This window comes from Arachis ipaensis, chromosome B2 (assembly GCF_059453495.1).
Source record: "Arachis ipaensis isolate K30076 ecotype BB chromosome B2, ASM5945349v1, whole genome shotgun sequence".
Lineage (NCBI taxonomy): Eukaryota > Viridiplantae > Streptophyta > Magnoliopsida > Fabales > Fabaceae > Arachis > Arachis ipaensis.
In genome coordinates, this window is record NC_142437.1 from 16,811,277 (window position 1) to 16,825,916 (window position 14,640).

Sequence of the window (14,640 nt, forward strand, 5' to 3'; positions counted from 1 at the left end):
TGATCTCGGATATTTTTTGTTTCTTTCCATTGTGCTGTCTTTATAGGATGGCTTTTGAGATTGCAAAATCTATCTTCTAAGTTTCTATTTCAAGAGTTTTTATTTTTTAAAGCTCAGAAACATATGATTCTCTTTTTATAATTTCATTTATGTTTATCAGACTCGAATATTCTTCTTTAAGAACAGTTATCTAAAAAAGTAATTATTTATTTATTTTTTCAGTGTTATTTACTTTTTATAGATCTTCAGACTTGGATAGGATTCATTGATCTTAAAAATTTCAGATTTTTTAGCCTTTTAAGCTTGAGGTATGCTTTCGACATTTTCTGAGTTGAAGATCTTCTTGCTAGTTTAAATTTGTAAGATTTAACAAAAGAAATTCCTACAATCTCAGAAATAACAGAATTTGTTATGAGTTTAAAAGTTAGTCTTAACTCAATTCTCCATTTGACAATTTCTCAAGAACCGTAAAATCTGCAATCACCATAGTCCATATAATGATAAATAAAATAGGATATAGCTATATATGATGCATTATATGATGCATTATAATATTTCCCTTTTCATTTTAGTCAAACCTAAACTAAAAATCAACGAGACCACCACTTATGGTTAACCCATATTGTAGACGTCATTAAGTTTAACAAGTATACTATTTTTTTTTAGATTCACGGATAAAATTTAATAATTCAACGGAGATTAGTTTTTTTTATTATTATTTATATGAAATTGTTACATGTTCAAAGGTGACAAATTCTATTCCTACAACACTAGAAAAATTTTTTTTTAATTATTCATAATTAATATCCAAGTAAAAGATATATACGATATTTTCAATTTTTTCCCCGACGGTTTGTATGAAATTTTCATTAACTTCTAGACTATATTTAACCATATTTAAATTTTGGCAGATTTTTATTTTACAATATTTTTTTAAAACTAAGAAATGTATAACACCAAAGGAAACTAGATTACCCAAGTCCAAAACTTAGGTAACATTGGCTCCGAAGAACATGATTATATAACAATAGATTCTCTCATGAAGACATCATGTGTTCTCGTTATGTGTTAATGTTCACTGTTGATCAAGAAAGTGAGATTAAGTATGAAACGAAAACGCATCAAATTAATGATAAAAATCAAGACTTTCACATGAAACAAACTTTCCGAAACAAAATAGTTTTGAAGGCATAAACAAATCAGGAATATAATACTCAATGTGGCTGAATAATTTCTTCGGCTACATTCCCCAGAAAAATGTAACAAGGGATGGAACTTTTATCCCTATACAAATTTATGGTACAAATCCCGGTAATGAGTATAACCATACAAAAGGGTATAAAATTGAAACGAATAAAAATTCCCCCCATTTGGTGACAGCAATTTGTTTTGTGAAGAAAAAAATGGTCCTTTTTTCTATACGTCATCTTGTCTTTTGTATTTAAAAAGATGATGAATTGTGTTTAACTATTTGGGGCTGGTTTCTCCCTCTGATATTGTTGAAGAATAAGGCTGCACAAATTAATAGTTCGTGCATCAAGAAGACCATGATTCCATAATTTGATAGAAAACAGTCTCCAACACCTGCCAACATGACCAAATTTTTTATTATTTGCAAATCTTGAAACATCCAAAAAATATGATGATAATGAAGCATGACATTTTGATTAGAGTCATAAAGATGCTAAAAGAGCAAATAATAGAGCGCGTCAATTCTATCAAAAATGAGAAATCAAATAAATGCATTGAAAGTGTCAATTTACTCTTCCATGAAATCCAGATTTATGTCTCTCACTCCAATATAAAACAGATCCTTTCAATATATATATATATATATATATATATATATATATATATAGAGAGAGAGAGAGAGAGAGAGAGAGAGAGAGAGAGAGAATTGAGGTAGTTTGATTTGAATTTCGGTCTATCTCACATTTGTCTCGCAAAATTTTGTAAAAAATCATTCTAAAATGGTTATTGTGGGAGGTTGGGAGTCAAACCTAGTCTCTTCAAGTAATACTCTTTACGGATTCTGCTAAGATAAGCCCTAAACCCTAAACGCTATTATAATATAAAATGAGAGCACCCTGATACAAGCAAAAGGAAAGGCTAGTTACCAAGGCAATATGGGGCACTCTAGAAGCTCGAAGCCATGAACTTTTACAAAAGCCTCACATGCCCATGGAATATGACCATCAGCTAGCACCCTGCCAAATGAAGAAAATAACTGATGCTAGAAAGTTTGCATTCAAACGAAAAAGTCTATCACCTTTCCCTTTAAAACAAATCTGGAAGGTGAAATGGCCATAAACAAAATAAGGAAGACGCAACTAACGGTGAGCAAATAGAGTCAAAATGAAAAGAACTTACCGTTGCTTTCGAACAAATGAGTTCCACATATGCATGAATTTCTTCTCAGCTTCGGTCACATCCACAAAATTACCAAGCATCTGCAAGGTATCAAAATGTTTCAATGAATCCTCAAAACATAATCAAAGTATGAAGAAATACTAAAAGGTGCAATAGATTTCATATTTCCACCCCCGAGCCTCAACCTAAACCTATACAATGATCAAGCAGAAATTTAACCATCAAATTAGAATCACAAATGGTAAGCTCTCCTAACAAGGTCTAAACCATCTAATTTAGGCGCAGATGATGTAAATCCAGACAACAATCTGTTAAGAAAAAAGTATATAGAGTAATTAGTAGACTCTAATGGGTTAAGTAATTAGCCACAGGGCCATCCAATTATATCCACAAAGCTCTAACAGACCATTCTTGTACAACAAGAGCTACATTTTCGGAAAAGGTAAAAGAAATTACAAATTCAAAACAAAGGATCACAGATATAATCATGCATACCCTTCGATCTTCAAAACTTGCTACTTCATCATCAACTTCATCCTCACTATCTTCTTCGGATAGAACTTCTTCAAGTTCCATTGGCTTGAAGGAAAAGGATAAAAAATAAATGAAAATGAGAAACTATTTGTGAGACATAAATAAGCATTAAAGGGCATGTAATTACACATTTTGATTTTCTTTTTTGAGAGAGAGAGAGAGAGAGAGAGAGAGAGAGAGAGAGAGAGAGAGGAAACATTTCTCTGAAATATGTCGGATGATTCTGAAGTTCTCAATTGAGGAACTTCTCATTTATATACAACTATACAAGCAAATCCTATCTTGTGGAGGAAGCTACTCTAAGGGTAGTTTGGACCTTTTGGTGTTTAGTTAGTTAAAGCTGGTATAGCTGTCATCCCAGCTAGGAGGAGGTGGTTATTGCTATTCCTAGTTCTATATGCCTACCTGAGACTTCCCAGCGTATCTATTAAGAACTTTTCATTTTGATAAACATATCAAGTAAAAAAATGTTTTTGGGAAAATTTTCTATTCAAATCTCCAATATTAAGGAATCCATGGTCTAAAATCACATTTATTATCCAACCAATTGCAAACAAATAGAAGAATTTCCACAGCGGATACACAGAGCACTCTATATAGGCCTCTCATCGTACTTGGCTCATGGTTTTTCAAGATGCTTTATATGTGTGACATGTGAAGGAAATTGAAGTGCAGAACAGTAAACTAATAAATGTCAATCACTTATTACCTGGTATTTGTGAGAGTGATAGAATTTTCTCTTGCTTAACTGGGAAAGGCTGAAATGTTTTCAAAGAACAATGTCAGAACTGTGTACATCAAGTAATTTACAGGGAAAAAATTATAATCGCATGTAGAGAGTGATATATGACAACTTGTTCCCACACTTCCTATATATACCAGTCCAAGTATCATAGGCAGAACAGTTCTATTCCCTCTTAGTAAATATTGAGAAAAACTACAGCTCAATCCCTGAAAACTTCTGATAGTAATACATTTGTCATTTAAATAAAAAACACAGATTTTGGTCCCTGAATTTAACGAAAGATATTAAGACAGTAAATTCTGAACTTAGAAATAAAGTGGCAAATGAAGTTCATGCATAAAAAATTACAATTAACAGACAAATGAAAGATAAACAAAACCCAAATAAATAAACAAAATCCACTTACAACTAGATTCCAAACATCATATTGACAAGTTGCTGCAATACATTAGTTGTATAAATCAATTAATAAAGCAAGCTAGTGCTCAAGTTGAGCGAGACACCTTTATTGGCATTAAAGGCATTGCCAATTTATCAGAAGCTTTACATCTTACTCATGTCACTAAAATATTAAGTCAAAGTAAAATTGAATGTACAAGAGGAACATTTTCAATAACATAAGGATTGTAATTTCAATGTAGGGCCAAATGATTTTGTAATAAAATTATGCATCTAACAATATCCTAAAATGCAAGATTTCATTTATGTATTTTCATATCCCAAAGGACATACATTTGCGGGTCAATATTATAACGCTGAATTGTTGACTTCCCTGTTGTAGCATCTGGTAACACTGCAGGATTCTCATATGTCGGTGGTTCAGGCAGGACACAATCTTGATGATGCAATTGTACAATTGCGTTTGAAACCCCTGCAATGTCTAGCATTTCATGGCACATTCATCACACTATAACACTAATGCTACCACAAATATCCCATAAGATTTACTCTTTCCCCTTTTTATCACCAAATATCCCACAAATATTTGGACCAAGAAGTCATATTCAACAAAAAAAATATGAAAGACCATATCAGAAAGTTAACAAGCATTTCTAAAGGGGAAAAAACAAAGAAGGGAGGTTTAAACTTTAAGTTGGAATCAAATAAATTATGACTAGTTATTGGCTTATTGCACATGTGACCATTGGGTTTTTCAAGAATGTCAGGATAGAGATCCTATAGACTTGCTACCCCAGATTGCACAAAATTACATCACCCACACTCATCTGGACCAGCTTGGATGTCAAATCAGAGCCATAAAAAGGGGAGATGACATCCTCTGGTGGTATTTCATTTCATCTTTTCCCTTTTTTAAGACAAGGAAAGCAGCAATAAGGTAGGAGGAGGTTTCCAGGCGAATCTCACAACAGCAATGAATACATACACAAGCAAAAATTCTATTAAAGGATATACCGCAGTGTCCTCAAATATCCTATGCAAGCCATATATTCCCCTAATTTCTACCTTTAATTTATCAAAGACCAAATTTTCATGTATTTTAATTCTGAGGACTTCTGCTGTCATGTGGAAAAGTTAGTGCAGATAAATAAGATTAGCGCCTTATATAAGTTTTGGTAAATACTACTTTCTGCCAGGATGATTTTGCATTGTTGTTGATAATTCAATAGTTAAAAATTTTAAATATCTTGGGTGCATCATACAGGATAATGGAGAGATTGAACAGGATGTAAATCATAAGATCCAAGCAGGTTGGTCAAAATGACAGAGTACGTCTGGTTTTATATGTAACAAAAAAGTGCCTTTAAAACTTAAAGGTAAATTCTATCGCACTACTATCAGACTGGCTATGCTTTATGGTACAGAGTATTGGGCGGTCAAAGGAAAACACGAACGTAAGTTGAGTGTGGCAGAGATAAAGATGTTGAGATGAATGAGTGGTTATACGCAATTTGATAGAATAAGGAACGAAGATATAAGAGAGAGAGTTGGAGTAGCACCTATTGTGGAAAAGATGATGGAATCGCGTTTCAGATGGTTTGAACATGTGAGAAGAAGACCGACAAAACACCCAGTCAGGAGGGTGGATGAGATGGAAGATGGATAAAAGGTGAAAGGTAGAGGAAGACCTAGGAAGACCATTCATGAGGTGGTCAAACGAGATCTACATGTAAACGGTCTCTCTATAAACATTATACACGATAGAGCTCAATGACACCGTTTGATTCATGTAGCCGACCCCACCTAGTGGGACAAGCCTTCGCTATTGTTGTTGCTGCTGTTGTTGATAATTCAATGCAAAAAGTGGTTCTCATCACTTTGACTTATGTAACAACCATCTTTGAATTATAGAAAATGTTGAATTAACTGTCATTTTTCTTGGCTAATTAAAATTAGTTGCACCACTTAGTAAAATACTTGAAATAGTTGCCATACATACCATCAGCTTTCTCCAAAAGATCACCCTCTCCAGTTGGGATTTCGGATTCTAAGACAAGTGGATCCGCAGCCTTTGCTTTTTCAGAAGGTTCATCCGCTGGCTGTATTCGCTTAAGTGGTTTGGCACTAAAATAGGTTTTAGATTACCAGTTTACGAAACAAAATGCATCTATATGAAAGTATATGCAGCCAAGCAAATCTCAAAACAATGCAGAAATGAGAATAGCTTACCAAAAGTTAATAGTGTACAACTTGGGATCAACAATATTTGCAAAAATCTGGAGGGAAATTAATTAGTAAGTTATTAAAGTGAACAAATCATTTTCAAATGAATTCATACTAAAAGTTCACACAGTTTTGTCATGCTTACTTCCATGTTTCTAGGAACCTCATCTTCTCTAAAGGACAAAATTATCAACATTTATAATTTTGGACATTATACATAGCAAAGTAATAAAATCCTAGAAGTTAAGAGATGAAATCCAATAGATATTATACAATACTTATAAAATACATGCTTTAATTAAAAAAAAAACATGTAATATAAAAAAATATTAGTTGAAGTATAAAAGTAAACAATTTATCATAAATTTTACTAAAAGGTATACTTCAAATATAAATATATAACTTCCCCGGGGGGGGGGGGGTGTTTCAAGCTGAACCCAACCCGAAAATTACACTGGTTGAAGATTGCAAATCCGAACTTTACAAAATAAGTTTTGGGCCAGGCAGGCTGGATCTGAACACTAAAGAGGCATTGCACATTATATTCAGTTCTATTGTAAGAAGGAATATAATAAAACCATACAAACTTAAATTTAAAAACAAATTGACGTCAAACTGTTCTAACCTCAGATTTCCAGTTATCAGTTTTCACAGACACGTTTATCGTCGGACAGTCCTCCCATGCCTGCAAAATGATTTATAATTGAAACTAACAGTTTAATACAGCTCAAAGAATGTAAGCTTGCCAGAGATCTGAAGAAGACTGACCGAAAATTCATAGTTGAGAAGATCATGAGATGCGAGCAAGTGATATTTTATGCCCTACAAACAGAACATGTCAGAAACATTAAAAAATAATTTTATAATTATCACATTAAAAATTAAATGTTTAAATTATCAGTCAAAACTCAAAAGCAGTCTAACCTTGTAGCTTGCACATCTAACCAAACATAACGGACAGGAGAAATCTTCAGTGACTGCAATTAAAACTTTGTTATTAGATAATCAGATTGCCAGCATGCTTTGACATTAACAAGGAAACAGATATCAATGTAAAATAAGAATCTAAGCTTAAATATGTTTTTGGTTGCAAAAAATATGGTCAATTTCAGTTTCAATCTCTTGAAAACTTTTAGATTGATTTTGATCCAAATTATTTTAACATGTTTGGTTTCAAACACTGTTGTGCTAAATTTTGGTCCCTGTAAGTATTTCATAACTTTTGTTTGGTGATTAAAATATTAACAATTTACTTTTGCTGCTTATAAATATTACCACTCGACAACTAGGCTAACAGAATAGGTATCAAAACACAACATTTGAAAAATATGTGGATTGAAACTAAACCAAAAACTTTGTAGAGATTAAATCCAAAAATCACTGTATTAATCAAGAATAAAATCATTTTCTTTTAAGATATCTATATATCCCACAGTTAGCTATGCATCTTAAATAGAACCCACAAACAGCTATACTACACAACGATAAATATGTAATCAGCTACATGGATCAAACTACATTGATTATTACCCAAAAAAAAAAGACCATGAAACCAACATTCATTACCTTCCGTTCTTTGCAATTTATCATAGTAATACCTGTAATATAATTTTATAAAACGGAAGAACAATCAGTAGCAACATTTCAGCATTTCTTCTAAAAGCAAATAACATGAAATGCAAAAGAGATGCAGAAAACATAAGAATAAATGCGATCTTCAGTACCACTGTGTATTTGCCCCATTAAAAGACCATTAGCATAATCCCCATAGAAGAACCTGAGATCGTATCATAAAGAAGTTAAAATCTAATACCTGTAATTAAATTTCACATTGCCCTCCTTCAACCTGAATCATATAAGTTGGGAGGAAGTTAGAATGAAGACCAATTTATTTAATATAAAGTACAAGACAGTTCCAACCAAATAAGAAGAAAATACATGTAAATTTATAAGATTGGTTTGGAAACTACACTACTCATAGTTACCAATTCAAATATCTGCTTCGCGTTCAGCAGGGTAAATCAACGGAAAAATGAACTAGATAGTGCAACAAAAAGTTAAAATAAATAAATAGCAAAGAACTAGCACTTGCAAACCGCCCCAATTATTCATGCAAAAGAATCTTATGAGAAAATGGTAATTACCGGATGATACGAGATAATGATGCCGATGCTAGTGCAGTTACATTTGTATAATGGGAAGATTTCTCCTTAGCCCCACATTGTTGGGCATACATTTTGATTTGCAATTGCTTTGATGTACTCTTTAGAAACCCATTCTCAAAATTATTTGATACTTGAACTGAGATGCTCTGTTCCTTATATCGAACACCATACTGCAGCATTAAAAAAATTGTAATATGGCACATCTATCTTAGTTGGAATGGATAAAAAGGTTTGAAATTGCTAACATAAAATAGTACAGTCAGAATAGCATATGCTTTAATAATCAGCACAAAGAAAGAACAATAAAGACAATATTAACTCTTAGCACCACATACCTTTAGAAAACAAGGATGCAGATCAACAGTTGACACAGCCTCAGCTTGAAGTCCCAGTCTTAAATTTGGAGATTCATCCCATGACTGAAAAATTTTTTCCAGAGATACTTTCCCACATAAGCAGTACTGTCCATCTCTTGCTATCAAGCACAGAATAAAATGAAAAGAAAAGATGAATTCTAGCACTGGAGTGATTAAGTTCACAAATTACCCATTTCATTAAAATCAACACAATTTTTTTTTTTTTTTTGAGGAAGAAGGGGGGGGGGGGGGGGTAGAGGAGGTGTAAACTGTTACTACACCTTGAAACATTGGACTTCTTTTCTAAAACAAAATCACTACAACAAGGAGAATATAATTACATAAGAGTTAAGAGGATAAGGATCCTCGTTAACAAGAAACAAAATACATAATTAAATAATCAATATAGCAAAGGTGAACAGCCCCTCAACATACCTGTAAGAGAATTTGTAAAATGATCTATTCAATCTTATGATCTTTAATAAACCATTAGTTACAAATCATGTCATTTGAGTATTAGGATATTATTCTTGTCAAGAACCAAACTAAAAGCTTATGCTATTAAGTGCAACATATATGGGTTGTTTATCATCTCTCACACATCAAGCCTCAAACTAAATTTTTAAGCACTTGATTGAATAGGTTATTATGCAATGGGGTTTGAAGTGTGTCACTGTGTGTGTGCACGTGTTGTGTGTACATGTGGCTCAACTGGCAGTAAGGTAATATCAATATGGTCCTTCACAACTAAATTTCACATTTCATCTGTAAGCAATAAAAGCATATCTCACATTCAGATGAACTTGGATCCAAAGGCATCAGGCTTGCATTGACCCCAGATGAGGAATTTGGGTCCTCCACTGCAAGTGAAACAAAAATTAGCAAGAATTATATTGTACTTCATGTGTGCATGTGTGTGTGTGTGTGACTGTGTGCACGTGCATATTATGTGTGTGATTAGACAAGCACATGCATACCAGCTGTGAAAAACAACAGAACAAGTGACCCAGATTTAGCTGTCAGAGCTAGCCTATGAATGTCGGGGAGCAAAAAGTTTGCTTTGAGGTGAGTATCACCAGTATCACCATCAACTTCAGAAGGATCTCGAAGGATGAAAACCCGACCAATGCGATATTCAGCAGAATACCTCTTTGTTTTTGTAGTTAAAACACGATGAAGCAGAAACATTTATTAGATAAAGTATATGAACTAAGAAACTAAATAGTGTGAGTAATATTTATTAGCTCAGAATAACATACAGAATTCCTACCTCGGCATCCTCATCCTTAGAAGCCAGCCTTGCTAGACAAATATACAAGGGAAACGAAACTTGAGTTTCATCTGTATCGCTCAGCAAAGCTGTCAATTGTATCCTAATATTGAAATGTAATTCATCAGTATCACAAATAAGATACTTTACCTAGGTACAATGAAAGAAAATTAGGCAAAACCAGACAAAAATTATGGCTTAAATGAAATCATTACAAACTACATAAAATTCAACCAGATGTATAAACAGGTACATATCCATAGCCGAATATGAAGATTAAAAATGGGATCACAAGGTTTACATAATGTACATCTCATTTATCTTTGCATAGAATCCCATGCTAGAAAAGATTACTAGTTGCTATTTGAGAAAGCATGTCATATGTCTGCAAGAACTACTCAGACACAGTTGGAAAATCCTCATCCCATTTTACTGAGACCTTTGGAGCTATACCAACACTGACTTTTAGGTCTTTGTATAGATTGGACAACAAGAAGGTTATGCTCTGATGTTGATTTGTGGCTGAATGGTGATCAGACTCACAAACATGAATATCCATCGGTTCTTATTAAATCAAAACAAATGATCAAATTTATAGCAACCCAAAACCACTAAATGACTCCTAGACTTCACAAAAGTTTCTGTCTAAACTCAATGTACCACATCCACCCTGTAGGCATATGGCATAAAATCACATCGCATAAATTGAAAAAGAAGGATGTAAATAGGAGAATGAAGACTATGTATGATAGTTCTTACCTCTTCTTTTGCCTAGCCTTTATCTTATACTCCAAACATCTCTGAAGAAATGTAGGCTACACAATAGAAAAGCATATTGTTAGAATAAAACATGCAAAGTCATTATCTTTAAGGACCAGAAATCAGCATAACATGAGGAACCAAACAGGATAATTTTTCCAATTTTTTTCTTTTTCGCAAAAAATAAGAAGAAATATTAACAAGAGAATGAAATAACCAAGTCTGAGGTAAGCAAGTGACAAGGCAACTAGGCAAGTAAACAGAAACTGCAAGAAATCCTTCTAAGACATCAGGAAGGGAAACAATAATGCTACCTAGAATAAAATCCACTATGTTCATGCAACATATCCAAAGAAAAATTTATAAATAATCACATTGATATAATTAACAATGGCAGATAATTTTAACCAATCAGATGGAGTACATTCCGTAAAGCACGTCGCCGAAGAATGTTGTAGAATTCTACGGGCTTGCAATAAACTGCAAAACTCTCTTCTGCAGCAAGCTCCTCTTCAGCAGATAAATGCCCATGAGCATCTGGATAGCTTATTTGATTTGTGTTTCTGGAATATCTGCACAGGCAAACAGATATAAACACTGACTATGCTGCACCACTTTTCTGAAAAGACACCTGCATTTGTTTCTCTAGAACAGGAAACTACCAAGAGAACATCAAAGAATGGTCATAAGAGGACATACGATGTTTCGCAAGTTGCAACAGGAAAGCCTGGCATCGTTAAAGAAGTTTCAGATATATATAACATTTATCTGAACCTTTGAATCTTTGAAACTTTCTCAAGCAGCAAACCTGCAGTTGAAACTGCAGCAAGAGATCATCACAACCATGTAACAGATTATAGTCCCCATTTATAATTAAAGAAAATAGACCAACTATTTAACCCACAAATCTATTTTCCATAAAATCACCTATCCTATTTGAAATTGAATGTTTTCTGTTGTTTATTGCTACTGAACAAAAAGTTTGGATACCAGAATAATTTCTTTTTTAACATAAACCATATGAAATCCCGATCACTTGAATGTAGAAAGTAGAATTACCTAATATGATTCAATCACTAAAAATCTTCGTATACTATTAAAAAATAGCAGATTAAGTGCGGATTTTGCTGTAAATTTCGGTCAAAATTTGTAATTTTGTTTTCTGCACTTTTTGCTGCGAATTTAAATCCGCAGCATATGAGTTCGTGGATAACTGTTGTTGCGGATTTTCAAATTCACGGGCAATTTAACTGTGAATTTTGTCGTGAAAAACCTGTGAAATCCGCAAATAATTTCATGAAAAATCAGACAATTTTGTCGAATTTTTTTGCAAATTTAGTTGCGAATTTTTTTCGCACATACTAAATTAACAACAAAATCAGCAGGTACAGATGGCAACAAATTCCACAAGTAATACATTCATAGCGAAATTCTCAGCTAATTTTTGCAACATACTCCAAAAATTGCAGCTAACTTTTGCAGCAAATTTTGCAAATAACTAATCGGCAGCAAAATTCACAAGTAAACCCACAAAAATACTATTTCATATTTAAGATTTGCAAGTAAATCCGCAGGTAATACATTCGCAAATAAAATTCAAAACTAAATTCGCAACAAAATCCGCAGCTAAGGATTAAATGAAAAATTGATAAAAATTTTATTTGTAGGTAATATCAATAACAAAATCCGCAAGTAAAATTATCAACAAATTAATTTGTAGATAACTTCCTCCTTATTCATTATGATTAATTTGATAAATCTATATACAACTACTAAAATATAAAAATAGGCATCAACAATCAACATTCAAGTAAATAGATGAGTAAAACAATATTAAAACTAACATAGGTAAGTCTAATAATTATCAAGCCTGAAACATCAACTAGCTCAATTGACATTATACTAAGATAGACAATATACTGTCCAAAGAAAAATGAACTATATAATATCCAAATACGACATATTTACTAATCATCAGAATCTTCATACTCAACCTCGTCGTCGTCATCTTCGTCAGCACTTTCATCAGTACAATAATCAGGTCACTTGATTCACTTCCATCACCTACATCATTTTGCAAATGTGAAGAAGTTGCTAGTCCTAACTTCTCAGTTAGCAAATTCAACATCATAATCACTTACTTGATTGTAGATCAATCCACAACAAGGGTAACTTGATTGTTTTCTCCCTCTTTTCCTTGTAAAAATTCTAGTTCCTTTCTTCTGACTAGGGACAACAATAAGGATAGCTAAGCAGCTTTCATATTGCTTAGTGCACAGAACATGTAGCAAGGTAATATAACATTGTGTTGCTTGATATTTACATAGTATAAGAACAAATACTTGAATAAGGATGACTGTAATCAACTAAGTATTTATTTCCTTGTTATTTAAGACAAATCAAGGTTATTCGAACTATGGCTCTAGCTTAAGTCAACCCAAAGAATCCTCAATTTGGATTTAAAGACTTGAATAAAGATGACTCTAATTTGCTAAGTATTGTAGACTTAACATGAGAAACACCACATGTAATATGATACAAGAATTATGAGGCATTAAAATTTCCTAGTCAACAAGAAGAAACAAAGTAAAGGCAAGACAACAATTTATATTTACAATTTCCTAGTCTAATCTAACACTTCTAAGTTCCTACACATGATGAGAATTACTATAACATCAGTATTTTCTAGTCACACTTCTAGATACAAAGAGCCATAGGCATTTCAGAAGCAAAGTTCAATTGCAGTGGAGAGTGAAAATTCTCCGCATAACTTCTCTTACTCTAATCAACAAACTCTAGTTCCGGAAAGCAAGGAAATAAATAACTGTGTAATGCAATCACAAAACCAAGATAACCACAAGCATATTTTTGCAACGCATAGTGCACAGAACATGTTTGATGAAATTCCCCCACATAAAAGAGGGAAGAACAAAAACAGCACAATCAATCTTAATACTAACATCATAAGAATCAATTAGTATAGAATAAAAACAATAATATATAAGATGGATGGAATAACAACCTTTGATGAAAAACAAGGAAAGAGCACAACAACTGGAAAGGGGGACGGACCGGCTTGCCTACGGCGGCGGAGGCGGCGGCTATGTAAAAGCGAGAGACAGACAACGCAACGGACCGGCGATCCTGATCAGCGGATTCGTGAAAGTGAGAGAGACCAGGCGGCGGACCTGCGGGGCTGCTCGGCGGTGGCTTCGAGATGAGGAGGAACGCGGCTGAGGAGGGGCTGGAGAACCTCGTTAGGGTAAATTCTCTGATTGAAGAACCATTTTCATTTGCTTTTAATTGAAACTTCTATTTTCTTTTAGAATATAAGATTTTTTTATTAATTTTTGAAATACTTTATCAAATTAATATTATAAAAATTAATCTACCTATTAAACAAAGTTAATTCCCAGATCCTCATTGGATTGGTTTGGATGAATTTTCAGAAGTTCTTAAATAATATTTTTAAAAAATACATTTTAAATATCGGATGTTAAAAACTAATATTATAAATTTTTTGTTTATAATTTTTTATATAATTAAAAATAATATATATGTTTTTATTTTATAATTAACTCTTATAACAAAGAATTGTATCATAATAAATTCAATTCTATGACAATAATTATAATAAAAACTAATTTAGCAATCTATATTTTATATAGATTGAAGTATTTGCTTTAATAAATAATTAAATTTGTAAGTGTATTTTTTTACATAATCACATGATAACAAAATTCGTGATACGTAATTTTTTTAGTATTATTGTATTTGATTATTTTGTACATATAATATTAAAATAACTTATAAAAGAAA

General features: G+C 32.7%; 1 protein-coding gene across 9 annotated transcripts; it reads right to left on the bottom strand.

Annotated features, from left to right (window-relative positions):
- Positions 1 to 1,180: 1,180 nt before the first annotated feature.
- On the bottom strand, positions 1,181 to 14,197 carry EMF2 (VEFS-Box of polycomb protein). 9 transcript variants are annotated; one of them, XM_016327621.3, is made up of 24 exons: positions 13,844 to 14,197; positions 12,963 to 13,047; positions 12,816 to 12,885; positions 11,521 to 11,641; positions 11,246 to 11,393; positions 10,822 to 10,877; positions 10,063 to 10,165; positions 9,770 to 9,941; positions 9,584 to 9,652; positions 8,772 to 8,911; positions 8,416 to 8,606; positions 8,085 to 8,117; positions 7,838 to 7,869; positions 7,196 to 7,248; positions 7,040 to 7,093; positions 6,897 to 6,956; positions 6,278 to 6,324; positions 6,048 to 6,172; positions 4,382 to 4,529; positions 3,614 to 3,662; positions 2,866 to 2,949; positions 2,371 to 2,450; positions 2,118 to 2,207; positions 1,181 to 1,584 (listed from the first exon to the last, which is right to left on the bottom strand). In XM_016327621.3, the coding sequence occupies exons 4-24, from the start codon at positions 11,583 to 11,585 to the stop codon at positions 1,464 to 1,466; spliced, it is 1,920 nt and encodes a 639-aa protein (XP_016183107.1). In that variant the 5' UTR covers positions 11,586 to 11,641; positions 12,816 to 12,885; positions 12,963 to 13,047; positions 13,844 to 14,197; the 3' UTR covers positions 1,181 to 1,463. The 9 variants fall into 9 exon arrangements, with proteins under 9 accessions (XP_016183107.1, XP_016183111.1, XP_088361023.1 ...); XM_016327625.3 differs by having other exon boundaries at positions 4,382 to 4,520; positions 13,844 to 14,135; XM_088504897.1 differs by having other exon boundaries at positions 4,382 to 4,520; positions 13,894 to 14,126.
- Positions 14,198 to 14,640: the final 443 nt, after the last annotated feature.

Coding starts and splice junctions, on each gene's coding strand:
- EMF2 (XM_016327621.3), bottom strand. CDS start 11,585: ATGTTATATATATCTGAAACTTCTTTAACGATGCCAGGCTTTCCTGTT. Junction 9,653..9,769: donor TCTGTTGTTTTTCACAGCTG/GTATGCATGTGC, acceptor TTTCACTTGCAG/TGGAGGACCCAAATTCCTCA. Junction 3,663..4,381: donor TATAATATTGACCCGCAAAT/GTATGTCCTTTG, acceptor AAAACATTTCAG/CCTTTCCCAGTTAAGCAAGA.